At 44.0% G+C, this 22,827-nt stretch overlaps 2 protein-coding genes across 10 annotated transcripts in view; both read right to left on the bottom strand.

The window, feature by feature from the left end:
* ATP6V0A2 (ATPase H+ transporting V0 subunit a2) overlaps positions 1–18,539 on the bottom strand; it is a 56,837-nt gene extending 38,298 nt beyond the window's left edge. The window contains exons 1-4 of one of the 3 annotated variants that reach the window (XM_060193247.1): positions 18,212–18,539; positions 10,495–10,573; positions 5,649–5,746; positions 1,498–1,635 (exon numbers count right to left, since the gene is read on the bottom strand). In XM_060193247.1, the coding sequence (XP_060049230.1) occupies positions 1,498–1,635; positions 5,649–5,746; positions 10,495–10,573; positions 18,212–18,328 (432 nt within the window). In that variant the 5' untranslated portion in view covers positions 18,329–18,539. The remainder of the gene's footprint in view (positions 1–1,497; positions 1,636–5,648; positions 5,747–10,494; positions 10,574–18,211) is intronic. The other 2 variants (XM_060193249.1, XM_060193248.1) reach the window with 2 other exon arrangements.
* Positions 18,540–21,096: 2,557 nt separating this feature from the next.
* TCTN2 (tectonic family member 2) overlaps positions 21,097–22,827 on the bottom strand; it is a 33,235-nt gene continuing 31,504 nt past the window's right edge. For 6 of the 7 annotated variants that reach the window (XM_060193250.1, XM_060193253.1, XM_060193255.1 and 3 more), the window contains 2 exons: positions 21,991–22,079; positions 21,097–21,359 (listed from right to left, as the gene is read on the bottom strand). In XM_060193250.1, coding sequence (XP_060049233.1) covers positions 21,256–21,359; positions 21,991–22,079 — 193 coding nt within the window. In that variant the 3' untranslated portion in view covers positions 21,097–21,255. The other variant, XM_060193251.1, reaches the window with a different exon arrangement.

Below are 22,827 nucleotides of genomic sequence, written 5' to 3'. Positions count from 1 at the left end.
AATTGAAAGTGGTGGGGAAGACAGGGAGAGAGAAGAGAGACACTTTTACTGCTCAGAAGCATCCCTCCCCTGCAGGTGGGGAACTGGGACTTGAACCTGGGTCATTCTACACTAGAACATGCATGCCCAACCAGGTGTGCCACCACCCAGCCTCTCTCTGTGTCTCTCTCTCTTTCCCTCTCTTTTTAATTATTTATTCATTTATTTATTGAATAGACACAGTCAGAAATGGAGAAGGAAGGGGAAAATAGAGAGAGAGACATCTGCAGCCCTGGTTCACCACTCGAAAACCTTTCCCCCTGCAGGTGGAAAACAGGGGCTCAAACCTGGGTCCTTGAGCACTATAACATGTGCACTCAACCAGGTGCACCACCACCCAGCCACTATCTCTATCTCTCTATATTGGAAAAAGTCAGCCTGGAGCAGTGAGGCCCCAGCAATAACAACAACAACAACAACAACAACAACAAAATCTTCCACTATTCAGCCATTTCTCTTCATTTTTTTTTTTTTAAAGATTTATCTACTAGGCTGGGGAGGCAGCAAAATAGTTGTGCAAAAAGACTTTCATGTGTGAAGCTTCCAGGTTCAATCCCCAGAAGCACCATAAGTCAGAACTGAGCAATACTATGGTCTTTCTGTGTCTTTCTCTTTGTATCTCTCATTAAAATAAACTAAGTAGGGAGTCGGGCGATAGCGCAGCAGGTTAAGCACACGTGGCATAAAGCACAAGGACCGGTGTGAGGATCCCGGTTCAAGCCCCTGGCTCCCCACCTGCAGGGGAGTCGCTTCACAGGTGGTGAAGCAGGTCTGCAGGTGTCTATCTTTCTCTCCCCCTCTCTGTCTTCCCCTCCTCTCTCCATTTCTCTCTGTCCTATCCAACAACAATGACATCGATAGCAACAACAATAATAAAAAAAAAAACAAGGGCAACAACAGGGAAATTAAATAAATATAAAATAAAAATAATACAAGTAATAAATATTTTAAAATAAATAATGGTAATACTATGTATCAATTATACCCCCAAAAGAAAAGTAAACACCTGCATATTTAATTCCTATAAAATACTATGGCAAAATATCCATATAAAATATTAATTTTTTTAAAAAATAGTTATTTGTTTATTTATGAGAAAAGAGAATCAGAGCATCACACCGGCATATATGATGTCAGGGATAGAACTCAGAACCTCATGTTGACAGTCCAACATTTATCCACTGTCCTACCTCCTGGCCACCAGATGTTTTTCAACTGAAAACTAGAGCAGTTTACAAATAGAAAAAAAAATGTTATTGCTAAAGCCCATCACCACAGGCAAAGGCTTGAAAAACATCATGTTTTATGTCATAGAACCCAACTGAAAAATGAATTTATAAATTAAATGTGACTGTAAAAAAAGCAATATATTTTTAAGAATTGTTCAAAAACTCCAAAAAGTTCTGGGAAGGAGACTTTTATAAATGAATGAAGGCCTTCACCCATGTTGCTCAATACCTCAACATTTCGCTTTACGAAGGTTTTTGTCACTCTCAGCATGTGAGTATACTCTATCAGTTCAAGCAAGTTTTTCCTCAGTTTCTCTTTGTTCTTCGTGACTTCTCTCAGTTCAACCTCAAGCTTCTGCAACTGCTCCTAAAACAGAATACAAGCATGGATCAATCTCAAAGATAGTTGTGAAGTATTTCTATAGTACAGCAAAACCTTTTCTTTCTTTCTTTCCTTCTTTCTTAAGATATATTTACTTAGGAGAGTGGGGTAGAGAGTAGAGAGAGAACCAAAGCATCACTTTGACACATACAGTGCCAGGGATCAAACTCAGGACCTCATGCTTAAGAGTCCAATGTTTTACCCACTGTGACATCATCCAGTGGTTGCAAAAGCAGTGGTTTTAAAACGCCTGAATTGATGCCAGTTGGGTAGGGATATGAGAACATGGCAAGGGATTTTAAAGGTCCATAAATTATTGTTTCATGTTGATTCAGGTTTTTCCGATGACGCTCACGCCATATGTGACACAGGAGATGGGATGCGGTGGTGGCTCTAAGTCTCCTAAGGAACAAGCTCTTGTCTGATAAAAGGACTGTCATTGTTCTCTGTCATCCTTATCTGCTGTCCATCACCATACAACAGTGCCTTCCCCTTGCATGTCAACATTTCCTTTTATTTGTAACATGGAAAAATGTTAGATAATCTCCCCCAAACATTAATTTGTAGTATCTAACTTAAAAGTTTCTATGCAGTTCCATTTACATAGTTAATTGGGCATAAAAACTCCTGAAAGTGAATCTTCTTGAATAAAATAGTTCCAGATTAGGCTCAGCCTGCTGGAGCACCAACTTGCGTGGCTAAGGCCCCAGAGGCCACAGGTTCAATCCCTGGTGCCACCTTATGCCAGAACTGAGCAGTGTGCTGGTCCTCTTTCTCTCTCCTTTTTTAAAAGTCACATATTAAGAATCCTTAACAATACCCCACTATCCAAACAATAGAAGCAGCAATCTATAAAACCTATCACTGGCTCAATGAAAGCTGTACTCAGACAAATCTTCCAGGTACTATATTTATTATTTGTGTTCTGCCTTATAAACAGCCATAAACCACCAGTAGTCACAGTAATTATAGTATAACCAAGCCATCAAACAGGTTAAACCAGATGACTGTATTATTGTCTCTTTAACTTGCTCTAGAATCCATTCATATACCAGATGTTAAATGACTTCCTTCAAGATAAACAAACTAAGCAGCCAGTAGTGGACTGTTCTGCTTACACAATGATAACTTCACAGGTATTCGAAGGAACTCTGGTCTATTTCCCAGGGTGATAAACTATCACATAATTAGACCGAAGCCTCAAAGAGTAACTGATGGGATTAAGTGCACATGGCGCGAAGTGCAAGAACCAGCATAAGGATCCCGGTTCGAGCCCCCTGGCTCCCCACCTGCAGAGGGGTCGTTTCACAAGCGATGAAGCAGGTCTACAGGTGTGTCTACTTTTCTCTCCCCGTCTTCCCCTTCTTTCTCCATTTCTCTCTGTCCTATCCAACAATAACAACATCAATAACAATTATAACAACCACAACAACGATAAAAAATATTTTTAAAAAAGGGCAACAAAAGGGAAAAAAAATAGCCTTCAGGAGCAGTGGATTCGTAGTGCAGGCACCGAGCCCCAGCAATAACCCCGGAGGGGGGGGGGGGAAGAGCAGCTGATGGGAAAGACAAGCTAGTGTTCTCTCTGGGGGACACTGACCCGACACCCAACATGCTGAACTCCTAGAGAAGGGACTGTGTCTACTGCCCTACTGGTCAACTACTCTGTCACTATCACCAGCTCCTCAAAGTTAGAGGGACAAAGGTCAGAGTGAATCTAGAAAGAACGGGGAGGGTATGATATATACCGAAGCCTCAATTCCCTGAGGTAGGAGGAGACATGGGTAAGTTCAGAGTGAACTTTCGGAAGCATTTCATGGTCATGACTAAGAACTAGATTTCACAGCCTAATTTTCATACGTCTCTGAAAAGGAGATACACTAACAAAATAAAACAAAATAAAGAATAAAGCACTGAACTACAACTAAAAGATACCACAGTTAAGGCCAAGAGATAGCTCACCAGATCGGCCATGTGCCTTGCCAGGCCCAGGGCCCAGGTTCAAGCCATCAAATGAAGCAGTGCTGTGCTGTCTCTCTCTCTCTTTTCAATTTTATTTATTTATTTATTTGTTTATTTATTTATTATTGGATACAGACAGAGAGACATTGATAGGGGAGGGAGAGAGAGAGAAGGAGAGAGACCGGCAGTTCTGCTTCACTGCTCATGAAGCTTTCCCTCTGCAGGTGGGGGCCAGGGGCTTGAACCGGAATGCTTGTGCACTGTAATGTGAGTGCTTAGCCACGTGCGCCAACGCCTGACCCCTTGTCTTCCCCTCTTTCTCTTTGTAATTTTGAATGAAAAAAAAGTGGCCCCGGGAGTAGAGAAACTACACATGCACGAACCCTAGCTCTGTAAACATAATTACTAATAATAATAAGGTGAAGAATGTACCCCAACAATCTATTACTGAAGGTTAACCATAGTATTATTATTATTTTTTAAATATTTATTTTATTTATTTATTCCCTTTTGTTACCCTGGTTTTTTTTTTGTTGTTGTAGTTATTGTTGTCGTCGTTGTTGGATAGGACAGCGAGAAATGGAGAGAGGAGGGGAAGACAGAGAGGGGGAGAAAAAGATACCTGCAGATCTGCTTCACCGCCTGTGAAGCGACTCCCCTGCAGGTGGGGAGCCGGGGGCTCGAACCAGGATCCTTACGCCAGTCCTTGCACTTTGCGTCACCTGCGCTTAACCCGCTGCACTACAGCCCGACTCCTCATCTTATTTTTTAATTTTCACTTTATGATTTTGGGAACAAAAGTTAAATAGACTGGAATGAAACACTGATAATCAAACATTTCAATCAGAACACAGTACATCCCAACCTCCCCTGACTGTAGAAAAACCAAGACCAAGAAAGAAAGGCAGAAAAGCACTAGACAATATAAATAAAGGTCAGTATCACACGAGGAGACAGCATAATGGTTATGCAAATGGCTTTCATGCCTGAAGCTCTGAGGTCCCAGGTTCAATCCCCAGTACTACCATAACCCTGATCTGAGCAAAGCTCTGGTCTCTGTGTATTTTCCTTTCTGTATCTCTTTCATTAAAACAAATAAAATATAAAATGAAATGAATGAAATGAAATAAATTAAACATAATAAACTAGAAAAGTAGGGAGTCAGGTGGTGGCGCAGTGGGTTAAGCACACGTGGCACAAAGTGCAAGGACTGGCATAAGGATCCTGGTTTGAGTCCCCAGCTTTCCACCTGCAGGGGAGTCACTTCACAGACGGTGAGGCAGGTCTGCAGGTGTCTGTCGTTCTCTCCCCCTTTCTTCCCCTCCTCTCTCCATTTCTCTGTCCTATCTAACAACAATGACATCAATAACAACAACAATAATAACTACAAAAGGGCAATAAAAGGGAATGAATAAATAAATATTTTTTGAAAGAAAGAAAGAAAAAAAGAAAAAAAGAAAGAAAGAAAATTATCAGCATGTGGGGCACTGGGAGATTAGCTCACTGGGCAGAGCATATATCTTACCAAGCAAGGCCATAATCTGAGCACCATAGACCTGATGTTGGGAGTGGTGCTCTCTGTTTGTTTTTTATTGCCAGCAGGGTTATTGCTGGGGCTCAGTGCCAGTACTACCAATCCACCACTCCCAGTGGCCACCCCCCCACTTTTCTTTCTTTCTAATTTTCTTTTTTGTTAAATAGAGCAGAGAAATTGAGAGAGGACAGGGAGATAGACAGAGGAAGAGAAAAGACACCTACAGACCTGCTGCTTCATCAGTCATAAAACAGACGCCCTGCAGATGGGCAGTGGGGGCTTGAACCTGAGTCCTTGTGGTTGGTAATATGTGCACTTAACCAGGTGTACCACCGCCCATCCACCATAACCCCCCTGTCTCTCCTCTCTCTCCACTCCTTTTTCTCTCAAAGGAATAAAATCCCTTGGTTGAGTTCCTGAAGCCAAATGTAAAGACAAGAAAGAAGCAGTATCTGGAATTAACAAATATGAGACCTAAAACAACTTCACTGAGACAAGTTACCTGCATTTCCAGAACTTGTTTCAGAGGTGGTGCAGGAGGACTGGTCTCTCCCTCAGGAAGGGGAATATCAGCTCTATTGATTTCCTGAACCAAGTAGGCTGTGGGAACAAAAGTTAAACAGACTGGAATAAAACACTGATAAACATTTCAATCAGAACACACTACATCCCAACCTCCCTGGACTGTAGAAAGACCAAAACCAGGGCTGGGCGGTGGCACAGCTGGATAAGCACACACACTACAAAGCTCAAGGACTCAGGGGGAAAGCTTCATGAATGAAGTCGTGCTGCGGGTGTCTCTCCCTCTCTATATCCCCTTGCCTCTCAATTGCTGACTGTATTTATCAAATAAATAAAGATAATTTAAAAATCAAACATAAAATAAAAACCAAAACCTATATGCACAGAAATCCTGCTTGCTCCAGTATACTTACAGGTCACCTTCAATATCTGTTTCCAGGGAACTGCAGAGTAACACTGCCTAGAGAGATCAGCAAGGCAGCGACAAAATAAACAATAACCTGGGTAAATATTTCCTGAAATTCCTTCAAAGGTTCTTCATGTCTAAAACTCAAGTTGAAGAACTCTGGAGTGACAGCTGCCTCTCACCTGTAGCTGACGCACACCAGAGGTTAAGGACACATTAGGAAGTGTAGGGCAGCCTGCTTGTCCCTGTCACCCCTCAATCAGCAAAGGAGCCCCAAGAGACTGGAGTCAGGAGGCAGGCTCTTCTAAGAGTCCCCAGTCAGCTGTGAAGTTTACAACCATTGACAAAGCTATTCAAGCTAAAAACTAGATCCTAGGCTGAGGAGGAGGCCCAGCAGCAGACTACCTGCCTTGCATGTGTGAGACTCTGGGTTCAATCCTGACCCACAGCAAGGCAACAAGGGAAACAAGTCAGAACTCCATGGACAGGAGAGAGAGAGAGAGAGAGCGTATGTGTGTGTTCTCTCCCTCCCCCATCCCTCTCTGTAGTAAGTGAAGTTCAGAGAATTTTTTTTTTTTCCCCTCCAGGGTTATTGCTGGGCTGGGTGCCTGCACCATGAATCCACGGCTCCTGGAGGCCATTTTTCCCCCTTTTTGTTGCCCTAGTTGTTGCAGCCTCATTGCGGTTATTATTGCCATTGTTGACGTTGCTTTGTTGTTGGATAGGACAGAGAGAAATGGAGAGAGGAGGGGAAGACACAGAGAGAGAGGGGAGAGAAAGATAGACACCTGCAGACCTGCTTCACCGCCTGTGAAGCGACTCCCCTGCAGGTGGGGAGCCGGAGGCTCGAACCGGGATCCTTACGCCAGTCCCTGCGCTTTGCGCCACGTGCGCTTAACCCACTGCACCACCGCCCAACTCCCCAGAGAATTTTTTTAAAGTAGATTTCAAGTCCTTATTCAACTTAAAACTAGATTCATAAAAAAAAAAAAAAAAAGTGAACCAAATTAAAACTTAATGTCTTTAATTTTTAGTTTCAATTCCATGAAGTGCCCTTTCCTTGGGATAAAATCACAATGCCTGGTAAAGGCTTTATCAGATCAAATATTCTGGAGACATGTTACTATTTGGCTTATTAAGAAGACAGAAAAAACGGGGGCGGGGGGGAACAGCATAATGGTTCTCACTCCTAAAGCTCTGAGGCCCCAGGTTCAGAGCTGAGCAGTACTCTGGTAAAGAAAAAAACACACACGGGGGATGAGGGTGTTTTATATAACACAGGAAACCCTAGATTTAAGGTTTCTGGAAAAGGCTATATATTTTTTCTTTGTTTTTGTATCTACACCTAAATTTACTTGAGAGTTCCTTTATTTTTATTTATTTGAGAGCTCCCTTTTTTAAAGTCTGTATTGCTTGTGAAACAGTTTAAGCTATAGGAAGTCCTAACTAACAAGTCCCTACGCATCCTCATTCCATCCATACAACCTGTCCACTGACTCAACTTGTGTAACAAAAGCAAGGATGTGAGGTCACTATGGGACATGATACACACAAGTAACCAGGGTCTCAACAGCATGAGTATGAAAAAGAAATGATTTCAGATGACTGAAGGTTATTTTTTTCCTTTAAAAAATCTAATTAGGGAGTCGGGCTGTAGCGCAGCGGGTTAAGCGCAGGTGGCGCAAAGCACAAGGACCAGCATAAGGATCCCGGTTCGAACCCTGGCTCCCCACCTGCAGGGGAGTCGCTTCACAAGCGGTGAAGCAGGTCTACAGGTGTCTATCTTTCTCTCCTCCTCTCTGTCTTCCCCTCCTCTCTCCATTTCTCTCTGTCCTATCCAACAACGACAACAACAATAATAACTATAACAATAAAACAACAAGGGCAACAAAAGGGAATAAATAAATAAAATAAATATTAAAAAAATCTAATTAAGGGTGGGAATAAATAGCATAAAGGTTATGCAAAGAGACTTTAATGTCTGAGGCTCCAAAGTCCCAGGTTCAAACCCTCACACCACCATTAGCCAGAGCTAAGCAGTGCTCTGGCAAAAAAAAAAAAAAACCCTAATTAAAATATATAGATTAGGGAGTCAGGTGATAGCACAGTGGGTTAAGCGCACATGGCACAAAGCGTAAGGACCGGCACAAGGATCCCAGGTTCGAGCCCCCGGCTCCCCACCTGCAGGGGAGTTGCTTCACAGGCGGTGAAGCAGGTCTGCAGGTGTCTATCTTTCTCTCCCCGTCTTCCTCTCCTCTCTCCATTTCTCTCTGTCCTATCCAACAATTACAACATCAATAACAACAACAATAAAACAAGGGCAACAAAAGGGAATAAATATTTTTTTAAAAAAGGAAAAATTATAAATATATATATGTATAGATTATCTACTAGGAGGTTCCAAGTTCAATTCCCAGCACTACATTAGCCAGGGTATGTTCTGTTTCTCTGCTGTCAATAAGTGAACAAACCTTGGGCTGAAAAGATAGTACACCTGGGTAGTGAACCAGCTCTCATATTCATGACACAGGCTCAAGCCCAGCCCCCAACATATCAGAGGAAGCTTCTTTGCTGTGTTATCTTATCCTTGCGGACACCTCTCTATGTGAATAAAGTCAGTGCTGAGTGGTGAAGCCCCAGCAATGACAATACAAATCTTCAAGTGGTAAACAAATATATGCCTAATCCAAAGTAACTGCTATTAGAAATCATTCCAAAAATCATACTTCCCCTCAACTCTCTCATGTCCAAGTTTTTCTCTTCCTCCTTCTAAAAGCAAATGTTGTGCTGCAATCAACTGTCAGCTCCTCCAGGCCCATCCACCACAAAATCAGTCACAGTTTTATGGCTTGAATAGATAATGACAACTTCTGGCTAAACTGTTAATGGTTTTACAGATAAAGGCAGTAGCCTTGTGCTACTGGGCTCAGATGGCTAAGAGTCAGAGAACACTGATCTAACATCTTCAACAAAGGAAGTCCTGAGATAAAAGAAATTACGACCAAGCAATCTCCCTGCCACTGACCCTTTGATACAGTTTGTTTTTTTTTTTTTAATCGAGAGGGAAGAGGGCAAAAGAGAAGGCCAGAGGCAGAGAGACACCTGCAACCCTGCTTCATCACTCACAAGGCTTTCCCCATGCAGGTGGGGACCAGGGGCTCGATCAGGGTCCTTGTGTATTCTCAACCAGGTGTGCCACCACCTGGCCCCCCTTTGACACAATTGTAAGCAATGTATTGACATGTGTGTGCTGCGTCTGGGTAATAACTAAGAATAAAGAATTGGTTAAATACATATGGCATCTTGGTACAATGAGATCCTATACCGCCATTAAAAAGAAGTCACTTGGGAATCGGGCGGTAGCGCAGCGCGTTAAGCGCAGGTGGCGCAAAAGCGCAAGGACCGGCGTAAGGATACAGGTTCGAGCCCTCGGCTCCCCTCCTGCAGGGGAGTCCCTTCACAAGCGGTGAAGTAGGTCTGCAGGTGTCTCTCCTTTATCTCCTTCTCTCTGTCTTCCCCTCCTCTCTCCATTTCTCTCTGTCCTATCCAACAACAGTGACATCAATAATAACTACAACAATAAAACAACAAGGGCAATAAAAGGGAATAAATAAATAAATATTAAAATTTTTTTTAAAAAACTTTTAAAAAAAAGTCACTCTGCTGTAAAATTAAAAAAAAAATTTACAGCAAGTACTTACAGTTAAGTGAGAAATAAAGCTATCAACAAAATAACCTGACCATCCTGTATGTGAATTGCTTTTATAGACAATAGTAAAAAGTAAGGAAAAATAATCTAAACCTGGGCTGGAAAGACAGCATGATGATTATGCAAAAAGACTTCCATGCCTGAAGTCCCAGGCTTAATCCCCAGCACCACCATAAACCAGAGCTGTGCAGTACTCTGATGTGTGTGTTTCTCCCTCTCATTAAAATAAATACTTAAAATAGGAATAATATAGGGAGTTGGGCGGTGGCACGGCGAGCTAAGTGTATATGGCACAAAGTGCAAGGACTTGTGTAAAGATTCCCACCTGTAGGTGGGGAGTGGGGGGGAGTGGGGGGTCACTTCACAGGCGGTGAAGCAGGTCTGCAGGTGTCTCTCTCCCCGTCTTCCCCTCCTCTCCATTTCTCTTTGTCCTATCCAACAACGAGGACAGCAATAACAACAACAATAAACAACAAGGGCAACAAAAGGAAAAAAATGGCCTCCAGAAGCAGTGGATTCGTGGTGCAGGCACGGAGTCGCAGCAATCACCCTGGAGGGAAAATAATAATAATAATAATAATAATAATAATAAAAACATGAATAATGAGAATATGGATGGTCTATCTCCTTTCCCTTTCTGCCTGTCTATATTTTTCTAAAGTGAACAATCTTTGCTTACAAAAATAATAATAATTACCTAAGTGACCTTACCTAGTATTCTCTCCAGTTCTTCACACCTCTTCACTTCACCAACAAATTTTCTTTGGAAAGAACTTACATTCTGGTTAAGCTGAGAAAAGAATGAAAAATTTGCAAATTTAAAAATAAATTTGATTTTTAAAATATTTTCAGCAAGGGTATGGGGGAGAGCACATCTTCACATAAACCTATGGGTATGAACAAAACTTTATTCAGAAGAGCACTAATCTCAGAGACAGAGAAAAATCAAGCCCCCATCCTCACCTGCAGGGGGAAAGCTTTGCAAGTGGTGAAGCAGGGCTGCAGGTGTCTCTCTCTCTCCCTGTCTATCACCTCCTTCTCTCTCAATTTCTGGCTGTCTCTATCCAGTAAATAAAAAAAGATAATAAAAAAAATTCCAATTTCTTTATTTACTGGAAGAGGGACTATCTGAAAATGAACACAATCTTAGGGGCATGGTGGAACTTTGAAGAACTGAACTGTTGGGATGGATGCAAAATTTGGTAAAATTCCTACAAATTGATGAATCCACATGAAACTGGATAAATTTTATGAGACACACACAACTGAGGTGTATAAAAAGAATGGTTCACTGACTATGAAGTACTTGCTAAAACTATGTTTTAAGTGTGGTCCGGGAGGTGGCACAATGGATAAAGCACTAGACTCTCAAGCATCAACTCCCTGGCAGCACATGTACCAGAGTGATGTCGGGTTCTTCCTCTCTCTCCTCCTATCTTTCTCATGAGTAAATAAATAAATAATTAAATAAAAACTTTTTAAAAAGTGACTAGGCATTATATTTAAGTGTCTAAGTATTATATTGAGGATTTAGTACTACAGTTTTAAGTATGAGGGTTGGGGAGAGAGCACACAGGACATGTGTAGTAAAGACCCGAGGTTCGCTCCACCAACACCAGTCAAAGCTAAACAGTGCTCCAGTCAAAGGTAAATAAATAAACTTTTAGATATGATAGTGGTATTGATTATAGTCATGATTTTCAAGTGTTAACTTTCAGGCACAGTTACTGAAATATTTAGGGATGGAATTATACATCTTGGGTTTGCTTCAAAATGATCTTGTCTAGGAAGAGGAAGGGTGGGAGAGTGGAAGGAATTGCCCTGGGGGTTTATTACACAGACATGGGAGTTCTTAGTCCCCCATAGCATTTCCCTACACTTACCTTCTCATACAAAACTTAAAACAACTTTAAAAATTGCAAAAGAATACTTAATTATATATAGGGGAAAAAAGAGTCCTGATCGGCGTATGAAGATTAAAGATTTTCAGTATGGGGCCAAGTATATAGGTTCATTTTAAAGTGTTATTATGAAAATGTTTGATTCAACACTAATAAAAAAAAAAAGAAAAGTTAAGGTATTGTGGCCTGGAAGGTGGTGTAATGACTACAGCACTGTACTTAAAAGCATGAGGTCCTGCGCTTGATCCTGGGCATCAAATATACCAGAGTGACACTCTGATGTTCTTTCTCTCACCCTTTTAAAGGATTTTATTTTATTTATTTCATGAAATAGAGTAGAGAGAAAGAAGCCAGAGCAGTACTCTGGTATATGCATTCCTGGGGACTGAACTTGCAACCTTATGTCCCAAGTTCAAAGCTCTTCCACTGTACCACTTCCCAGACCACCCCTCTTTCATGTTGATAAAATAACTTTTTTAAAAATATTTATTTTATTTATTTATTCCCTTTTGTTGCCCTTGTTGTTTTATTGTTGTAGTTATTATTGTTGTTGTCGTTGTTGGATAGGACAGAGAGAAATGGAGAGAGGAGAGGAAGACAGAGAGGAGGAGAGAAAGATATACACCTGCAGACCTGCTTCACCGCATGTGAAGCAACTCCCCTGCAGGTGGGGAGCCGGGGTTCGAACCGGGATCCTTATGCCGGTCCTTGTGCTTTGCGACACCTGCACTTAACCCGCTGCGCTACAGCCCGACCTCCGATAAAATAACTTTTTTTTTTTTTTTGGCCTCCAGAGTTACTGCTGGGACTTAGTGCCTGCTCTACGAATCCATTGCTCCTGGAAGCTACCTTTTCATTTTTGTTGCCCTTGTTGTTTATTGTTATTGTTGTCATTGTTGTTAGATAGGACAGAGAGAAATGGAGAGAGGATGGGGAAGAGAGAGGGGGAGAGAAAGATAAACACTTGCAGACCTGCTTCACCACCTATAAAGCAACCCCCCTGTGGGTGGGGAGCCGGTGGCTCGAACCCAAATCCTCACGCCAGTCCTTCTGCTTTGCACCATGTGCGTTTAACCTGCTGCACCACCGTCCAGCCCCCAATATTTTTTTAAGTTAAGGTGCTTCTTTTTTAAAAAAAAAAAAAGATTTACCTATGATACATATCATCATTCTAGCACTTGTGATGCTGGGGACCAAACTAGGAAACTCAAGTCGAAGTGTCCAGTGCCCTTCCACTGCGCCGCCTCCCAGCTACAAGAGTTCATTTCTAAAAGTACTAGAATTATGGTATCTATTATTTCCATGTTTTATGGTTTCTAGATTTCCCACAATGGATATATATTACTTAAAAAGTTATAAATAAATAAAAACATAGTAACAACCTTGAAAAAAGATTCATGTATTTATTTACTTATTGGGGGCAGTGTGGAGGGGCCAGAGCATCATTCTGGCACATGCAATCCTGGGGGTGGAACTCAATATAACACCTTTATCAATTGTGCCACCTCCCAGGCCACTAACATATATATATATATATATATATATATATATATATATATATATAGTAACACATACATGCACACATATGTATATGTATCTCTTTTTAAAAAATCATTTTGGAGGCGGGTGGTAGCACACCTGGTTGAGCACACATCTTACAATGCTGAAGGATCAGAGTTCAAGCCTCTGGTCCCCACCTGCAGGGGGAAAGCTTTGCAAATGGTGAAGCAGTGCTGCAAGTGTCTGTCTCTTTCCCTCTCTGTCTCCCCCTTCCTCTCAACTTCTGGCTGATTCTATGCAATAAATAAATAAAGATAATAATAAAAAAATTTAATCATTTTATGTGGTCCAGAAGGAGACACAATGGATAAAGCACTGGACTCTCAAGCATGAGGTCCTGAGTTCAATCCCTGGCAGCAAATGTACCAGAGTGATATCTGGTTCTTTCTCTCTCTTTCTTCCTATCTTTCTCATGAATAAATAAAATCTTTAAAAATAAATTAAAATTAAAAATCATTTTATTGGAATAAATAATGGTTTATAGGACATCTGAGTATATGTTTTTAATTTTTTTATTAATTTATTATTGGATAGAGACAGACAGAAATTAAGAGGGAGAGAAACAGAGAGACATCTGCAGCCCTACTTCACCACTCATGAAGCCTTCCCCCTGCAGATGGGGATCAGAGGCTTGAACCTGGGTCCTTGTGCAGTATATATTATTTTTATTATTTAAAAAAAAGTGGTTCAGCCTATATATTAAAAAGATTCAGTTTGTCTTTTGAGAAACTTTGAGACATACAATTGATTTCCCCCTCTCATATTAATTAGCTACTGATTTATATGTCTACATTTTGCTAGGAGTGTACATAAACACCATTCCCACCACCAAAGGACTGTGACCCATCCCTCCCGCCCACTCCCACCCCCCACTGGCCCAGGAAGCTACATGCCTACCCCTCACCACTGGGTTTTTACTTTGGTGCCCTACTTACAATTTGATCAGGTCCTGCTTTTAGTTTCCCTTTCAGATCTTCTTAGTCAGCTTCTGTTGATGAGTGGGATCATCCCATACTCATCTTTATCTTTCTGACTTATGCGGACTCTCTCAAGGGCCTAGACCAAGTAGATTAGAAGCTTCCAATAGCACAGCTATATACAAGATACTGGGTACTGTCCAGCAAACCATAACAAAGGGACTTTTCAAAGTTAACCCAATTAACAAATAATGTGATGATAATATTAACTATTGAGTGTCTTTTTGAACCCTAAGACAGCAGGAACCTCACATCTTCACTATAGAGCCCCTACTTCCCCCAGTCCTGGAACCCTTGGATAGGGCCCACTTTCCCGTATGCATCTCCCAATCCAAACCAAATAACATTGCATCTGCCGATCACAACCTAACCAAAGCAACGATTGCTACCTCAACATGCTTCACCTCAGAATGTATCCAGAGACTTCACGTGTGGAATGACAACCCTTCAGCTTCATTACTCGGGTGAGACCTTTCCTTTAATAGTACACTCTAATTTCATCTCAGGTAGTTCACTTTCTAACAAAGTCCCATAACCTAGATATACACCAGTTTCTGTGAGAGAGAGCTTATGTGCACACGTATCCATAAACTACTGCAAAATATATACCTGAAAGCAGGACTACACTAGAGTTTGCAGTGAGTACCTCCCTAACACTTCCTCTCCACTATTCCAAGCTTGGGATCCATGATTGCTCAACAAATTGTTTGGCTTCATATGTTAACTCTGTTTTCAATCACCAGGTTCCAGATGCCACCAGGATGCTGGCTAGGCTTCCCTGGATTGAAGACCCCACCAATGTGTCCTGGAGCTCAGCTTCCCCAGAGTCACACCCTACTAGGGAAAGAGAGAGGCAGACTGGGGGTATGGACCGACCAGTCAACGCCCATGTTCAGCGGGGAAGCAATTACAGAAGCCAGACCTTCTACCTTCTGCATCCCTCAACGACCCTGGGTCCATGCTCCCAGAGGGATAGAGAATGGGAAAGCTATCAGGGGAGGGGGTGGGTTATGGGGATTGGGTGTTGGGAATTGTGTGGAGTTGTACCACTCCTACCTTATGCTTTTGTTCACTAATCCTTTCTTAAATAAAAAATTTAAAAAAAAAAAAAAAAGTGGTTCATATTGAAAGGGACTTATCACAAGGATTTCTTTCTTCATCCAGTCATAATCAGTGAATAGGAACTATTCAAATGACCACCCCAAAGGTTCAGTTCTTATTGTTGTATTCAGTTTTTTTATTTTATTTTATTCTTCTTTTTTAAGAACTAAAAAAGAAGTGCAGATAAGGAAGCAGCTGGCTCCATGGTGGAGGACAGGACTTGCAAGCATCAAGTCCTGAGTCTGCTCTCCAGAACTGCTTAGGGCAGCATGGTGCTCAGGAGTGCCCCGCCCCCTTCCCTCTCACTCTGTCACAGGAAGGTGGAGGAGAGAGAGCTCACTAAATAAATAACTCATAAAAAAAAAAAAGAAAAGAAACAGAAGAACTCAGATTTCACTTCTGTCACATTCATTTCTGGAAGTCGTCGAATTGAAATAGCTAAGTACTTTCAAGTTCCTAAAACTTCAGGTACAGTCCACTTCTATGGAAGTGAAAAAAGGAAGCCAGTATGGATCAGAAGTCTACTTCTGACACTGCCTCTTGGTTGTGGGTATTATCATCAATATCGACCCAGCTAACTCTTAATTGGATTATTATGCAGCCACAGATAGAATCTTAATGAAGAGAGAGGCCAATGTCTGTGGTGATGATGCAGACATGGCTGGACTTAGCTTTACCACCACCTTCTCATATAGTTTCTTTTTTTTAGGGAGGTAGCAGCCCCCCAACCCCCAGTGTTGTTGAGGATAATGTTAAGAAGTACATGTTAATGCAGAGTCCTTTGAAGGACTAGAAAGACCAGCAGAAGCTCTCTGGCTCAGTCTTCACTGATACTCATGTCAGTGGGATCTTCCCACTCCCACAGTTAAAGGCCTCCAGGTAAAAACTGCTCTTAAATTGCACAGTTACAAGAGGGGTGAATTTTGCCTTCACTGAATTCTATCAGTTAGCTGAAGTGCCTTTTTCTAGGTCTTCTAACTGGCTGTCACTCCAGAAATCCTCAACCTGCCTGCCTCCTTTTCTTAAAAGGGTTTAAAAACAAAACAAAGCAAAACAAAAAACCCAGCCTGGATGTGAGGGCGATCTGGCTGTGACATCTGTCACCCCACTGATCGCCAGGGTTGATTCGGCTGATCTGGCTGGCTAGGCGGGTGTCCCCTTCCTCCTCCCTCACTGCTCCATGTGCGTCCCTCCGGAAGCTGCACGCTGGGTCGAAGAGGACGGCCTTCCCCGAATAGAGACGGACCGGGTCTTCAGTCGAGGGTATAGGAGTAGCTGCGCTCCCCTGCTAGAACCTCCAAACAAGCTCTCAAAAAACCCAGCCTGCGCAGGCCAAAAGAGACAGAGGTCAAAGGCCCTATCCAATGAACACCAAGTAAGAAACTCCAGAAGAGTGGGAGAAGCATCAGATGTGATAGACTGTGAGCGCACAGGCATTTGTGGCGCTTGAACGTGAACCTGGAAACACACACTCATAGCTGAGCTCTGAAAGCCTAGTACCCACAAGAACTCCTCTAAGCACTGTGAGTTTTTTTCCTTCTTGAAAAAAAAAAAAAGATGAAGTATGATTTTCCTTTCATTGATCACTGATTAAAAAGGAGTCCAAGCACACACTCTGACCTAGTGGACCAGCATCCTATGAATGTTGTGGTGACTAGGGCTTTTGTTCAAACCTCTAAGGTTTAATTAAGGTTGATATGTATCTTGGCTGGAATTCTAATGAGATCAAACCAATCTACCTGGTCTAATGAAAGGAGCCTGTTACCCTCATCAGGTGTTTCTGAATCTTCAGGGTGCCACTCACAGCTCAGCACAGCACCTGCCAGGCAAGTGAGTACCAAGTACTGAAGCCCTAGGTTCAATCCGCCACACCACCATAAACCAGAGCTGCCAAAGTGGCCCCAGGAACCAGGAAGAGAGCTGGGTCATCTCTACAGCCTCACCTATCACTAGGCACTTCCTCCCTGACCATAGAATTAATTGCCTTCTAGGTCCAGGCCAAGGGATCACTGGTAGCAGACCTTGTGTGGGCATACTCCCTTTTGAAATTAAGGTCATTTCAGAAAGATGAAGGGATCCCACACCAGGAGATGAAGCGATATGGCCCAGGAAATAAAAACTAGTTTAATCAGTTAAGTGTTAGGTCTGGTTTCCCAACCTCCCTGCCCCACCCAGTCCTTTTTCCTCACAGCCCTTATCAGCTCCCAATCAGTGTGATTATCCCCTGCGGGCTGAGCAGCAAGAACTCAGGGACTTTGCCAACTTCATCACTGAGTCCCCAGCACCCCGACGGCTGTGTAGAAGCGCGTCAGCACTCAGCAAACTCTTGTTCCCTCATTAAACAAGTGAATGGCGACAAGTCGGGGACCGGGAGATGAGGTGTTGTCCAGGAGGACCTACACACGCTGGAGACAGATGTTAAGCCAGTGAACACAGACACAAGCTGGTGTTCACTGTGACTTTGTGGGGGAGCCAGCAGTTCTGGCTGCAGTCCCTCTAACCCCTTCCCAGGCGGCGGGGTGCACCTCCTCCCACCACGAAACTCCCTGATTCAGGAGCAGGTGCCTCTGGGCTCTTCCCGATCTACCTACCCCCCCCCCGCCCCCATCTCCCCACGACCGATTCCTTGGCACCGAGGTCTCGGCCCAAGTGTCACCTCCTCAAGAGAGGCCTCCCTGACTGCCACCCACCCGAATTACCGTCACACCACCCCGTTTGCTTTACAGCAGACGTGTTCGGGTTCAGAGATGTGCCCGCGGGCCCCGCGAGTTCCAGGAGGGCCCCGAGAGGCCTCACCACAAGTGCTGTCCCGCTCAGCCCGGGGCTCCATCCGACCGCACCAGAACCCGGACGCGGGGACCCCGGGGACGTCTCCCAGGCGACACTCACGTCTCGGAACTGGACCAGGCCCTTCTCGCCCAGCGCGCTCAGGCACTCGTAGGCCGTGCCCGACTGCAGGAAGAGCTGCGCCAGGCACATGGGCTCGCTCCGGAACAGGGACCCCATGGCGGGCCGGCCCCGACGGGCGCGGCGACTCCGCGCGGTCAGCCGGGGCGGCCCGGGGCTCGGGCTCCTCCTGCGGCCTGGCCGCGACCCCGCACCATGGGGCTCCGCGCTGTAGCAGCCGCCACGGGTCCCGCCACCGCGGCCGCAAGTCGGGCCGCAGCCACAGTCGCCCGCGAAGCCCCGCCCCCCAGCTACAGCCGATTCCGGTTCCGCCCCCGCTGGCTGACCAATGGGAGCCCGGCGTTGCGGGACGGCGGCGCGGCGGGGCCAACCCGCGGTGAAGGGCGGAGGCGCCCGGAGGTCGGCGGGACCCGCGAGGGAGCGCGCTCTTTGCTCTGCGCTTCTTCGCCCGTCGATGTCAGTCCACTGAGGGAAGTGGCCGGGCTGGGCAGCCGTCCTCTGGCCACGTCTAGGGTTTTCCCAGCCCCAGCAGCACAGAACCAGGATGTATCTGTGAGCTGCCTATCCTGAGAGCCTCCCCGCAGGCCCTGTTACCTGCCATCCACGAGGGGATCCCAGTCCTACCCGCGGGACACGCCCCTTCTGCGACTCCCAGCACAGCAGCTGCGAGATCTCTGATGCGAGCACACCTGCGATGCTGGCTTCTCCCACCCCAGCTTCTAGCTCACCCCACTCATGTGGGGCCTAGCGAGACAGCCCACCACCACCACCACCACCGGCATCCGGCTTCACCCCACCCACAGCCCTCACCCCTGCAGCCCCTCTGCTCCTGCCGCACCTGTTCTCTTTGCAGGTCCGTCCACTCCGACTATGGCTCCCTCTCTCTGCCTAGCCACTTTTCTTTCTCCCGGACTTCCCCCAGGCTGACACCTTCAGATCTCAGGGTCAGTGTCCTTGCCTCTGAGAGCCTGTCCTTCATCTCTAGCAAAAAGCAGTCCTCCCAGACCACCCCACCGTGTCCTGCCTACTTTAGTTTCTTCATAGTAGCCTCTACTATCAGAAATTAACTTGTTGGGAGTCGGGCGGTAGCACAGTGGGTTAAGCGCACGTGGCGCAAAGCGCAAGGACAGGCATAAGAATCCTGGTTTGAGCCCCCGGGTGCCCACATGCAGGGGAGTCGCTTCACAGGTGTTGAAGCAGGTCTGCAGGTGTCTATCTTTCTCTCCCCCTCTGTCTTCCTCCTCTCTCCATTTCTCTCTGTCCTATCCAACAACGACAAAATCAATAACAATAATAACTACAACAAGGGCAACAAAAAGGAATAAATAAATATTTTTTAATACAGCAAACCATAACAAAGGGACTTTTCAAAGTTAACCCAATTAACAAATAATGTGATGATAATATTAACTATTGAGTGTCTTTTTGAACCCTAAGACAGCAGGAACCTCACATCTTCACTATAGAGCCCCTACTTCCCCCAGTCCTGGAACCCTTGGATAGGGCCCACTTTCCCGTATACATCTCCCAATCCAAACCAAATAATATTGCATCCGCCGATCACAACCTAACCAAAGCAACGATTGCCATCTCAACATGCTTCACCTCAGAGTGTATCCAGAGACTTCACGTGTGGAATGACAACCCTTCAGCTTCATTACTAGGGTGAGACCTTTCCTTTAATAGTACACTCTAATTTCATCTCAGGTAGTTCACTTTCTAACAAAGTCCCATAACCTAGATATACACCAGTTTCTGTGAGAGAGAGCTTATGTGCACACGTATCCATAAACTACTGCAAAATATATACCTGAAAGCAGGATTACACTAGAGTTTGCAGTGAGTACCTCCCTAACACTTCCTCTCCACTATTACAAGCTTGGGATCCATGATTGCTCAACAAATTGTTTGGCTTCATATGTTAACTCTGTTTTCAATCACCAGGTTCCAGATGCCACCAGGATGCTGGCTAGGCTTCCCTGGATTGAAGACCCCACCAATGTGTCCTGGAGCTCAGCTTCCCCAGAGACACACCCTACTAGGGAAAGAGAGAGGCAGACTGGGGGTATGGACCGACCAGTCAACGCCCATGTTCAGCGGGGAAGCAACTACAGAAGCCAGACCTTCTACCTTCTGCAACCCTCAACGACCCTGGGTCCATGCTCCCAGAGGGATAGAGAATGGGAAAGCTACCATGGGAGGGAGTGGGTTATGGGGATTGGGTGGTGGGAATTGTGTGGAGTTGTACCCCTCCTACCTTATGCTTTTGTTCACTAATCCTTTCTTAAATAAAAAATTTAAAAAAAAAAAAAAGAAAGAAATTAACTTGTTTATTGTCTGTTCCCTGGCTAGAATGTAAACTCCATCGGATGAGGGACACTTGTCTGCAGGATACAGCACTTGTATATATCAATGTATATATGGATGTATAACTTAAAAAGTTAAAACCATACAGTATCCCCCCCAGATCCTAGTCTGCTGCCAAAAGCTATCCCAACTCCTTTTTTGAATATTTATGCATACATACATATGTATGTGTATATATATATATATATATCCTACACACATATGTATGTGTATGTATATATGAGAGAGAGAAAAATAGAGCACTACACTGGCACATGCAATGCCAGGCATCAAACTTAGAACCCCATGCTTGCAAATCCAACACTTTACCCACTACATCACCCCTGGGGGTGGCTGTGATAAAGTTTCTAATAACACTTACTATTTTGATGATAACACACACACACACACACACACACACACAACTTACTTAGTCTGGCCCAGCATTGAGAATGCCCAGTCTATATAGCTTTGAGCATCAGGACAGCAACATACATGAATTAAATTCACAGAACACTCAATGAAATTTTCTATGAAAATAAAGCTTTTATTAAAATTTTATAGAAAGTATGTGCCAAAGTACAATTTTAAAAAGTTCTATAATCTGAGCACTAATAAAATTATATTAGATGCGTTTTTAAAGCTCTTAGTCCATAGTAAGTCCCGACTGGCGGTGAGTGTCAGGCTTTGCCCACTCTGGCCCAGGGGTTACTGAGGAGCACAGCCAGGATGAAGAAGGAAAGCAGCAGCAAGCCCTGGGCGACACGCTGAGAATATGGCTCCCCTGCAAGACAGGGGCTTCAATTAGCAACAGTCTTCTCTCTGCTTTCAAAAACCTGACTTAGGGAAGAACAAGCCAAAACATGAACAGCAATCACTCCTAAACAGCACATTATCAGTGTTTTTATTTTTCTTTCTAAGACTTTACTAATGGGTCAAAGAGCCAGCTCAACAGGTAGGGCACCTGCTCTGCTGTGTGCAAGGCCCAAGTTCGAGGCTCCGTACCACTTGGGAAGTGCTACAGGGGCACTGAGTGAAGCTTCGGTACTATAGTGTCTTCTCTTGCCTGTATGTGTCTGTGTGGGTATGAAAAAGCCGGCCCAGAGCAGTGAAATTGTACATGCACAAGGCCCCACTGGTGCTAAAAGTAAACTTTTCTATATGGGTTCAGTTTTCTTTTCTTTTTATTTATTTATTTATTTATTAATGGGAAAGATAGGAGAGAGAGAAAGAACCAGACATCACTCTGGTACATGTGCTGCTGGGGATTGAACTCAGGACCTCATGCTTGAGAGTCTAGTGCCTTAGCCACTGCGCCACCTCCCGGACCACTGTGGGTTCAGTTTTCTATGGTATTTGCATAGTTTTTAAAGTTTTTCAACTGACATAACATAACGATACCCTCTTCACCCTACCTTGATAATACCGTGTCAATGGATATAGAAGTCGTGGCCAACACACCTCGTTTCTGTTACAGTCATACTCTGTAAAATTCATCTGGAATCTACAAAACATTTAAACAGTTATAACACCTGCAGTAAAGCACACTTTTTTTTTCCTCCAGGTTTATTGCTGGGCTCGGTGCCTGCACCATGAATCCACTGCTCCTGGAGGCCATTTTTTTCCCCTTTTTTGTTGCCCTTGTTGTTGTAGCCTCGTTGTGGTTATTATTATTATTACCATTGTTGATGCTGTTCGTTGTTGGATAGGACAGAGAGAAATGGAGAGAGGAGAGGAAGACAGAGAGGGAGAGAGAAAGATAGACACCTGCAGAGGCTGCTTCACTGCCTGTGAAGAGACTCCCCTGCAGGTGAGGAGCCGGGGGCTCAAACCGGGATCCTTACGCTGGTCCTTGTGCTTTGCACCACGTGTGCTTAATCCACTGCACCACCACCTGACCCCAATAAAGCATACTTTCAATGAGAAGCATCAAAACCTGATTACAGAAATAGTTCTGCCAGAAAGGAAGTAAAGACAAAACTATTTTAAAAATGGGGGGAAATATAGATAGATAGATAGATAGATAGACAGACAGACAGACAGACAGATATACAGATATAGGTAGATAGGTAAAGAATCAACCCATACTGGTGATCTTGGGAGAACTGCAGTTTCCAGTGGAGAGGACGGGACACAGAACTCTAGTGGTGGGAATTGTACGGAATTATACCACTATTACCTTACAATTTTATAAATTAATATTAAATCTCTAATAAAAATAAGTAAATAAACAAAATTCTGGGCCAGGCAAT

The sequence above is a fragment of the Erinaceus europaeus genome, chromosome 6, assembly GCF_950295315.1.
Source record: "Erinaceus europaeus chromosome 6, mEriEur2.1, whole genome shotgun sequence".
Classification (NCBI taxonomy): Eukaryota; Metazoa; Chordata; class Mammalia; order Eulipotyphla; family Erinaceidae; genus Erinaceus; species Erinaceus europaeus.
This window is presented reverse-complemented; position numbering and strand designations above follow the sequence as displayed.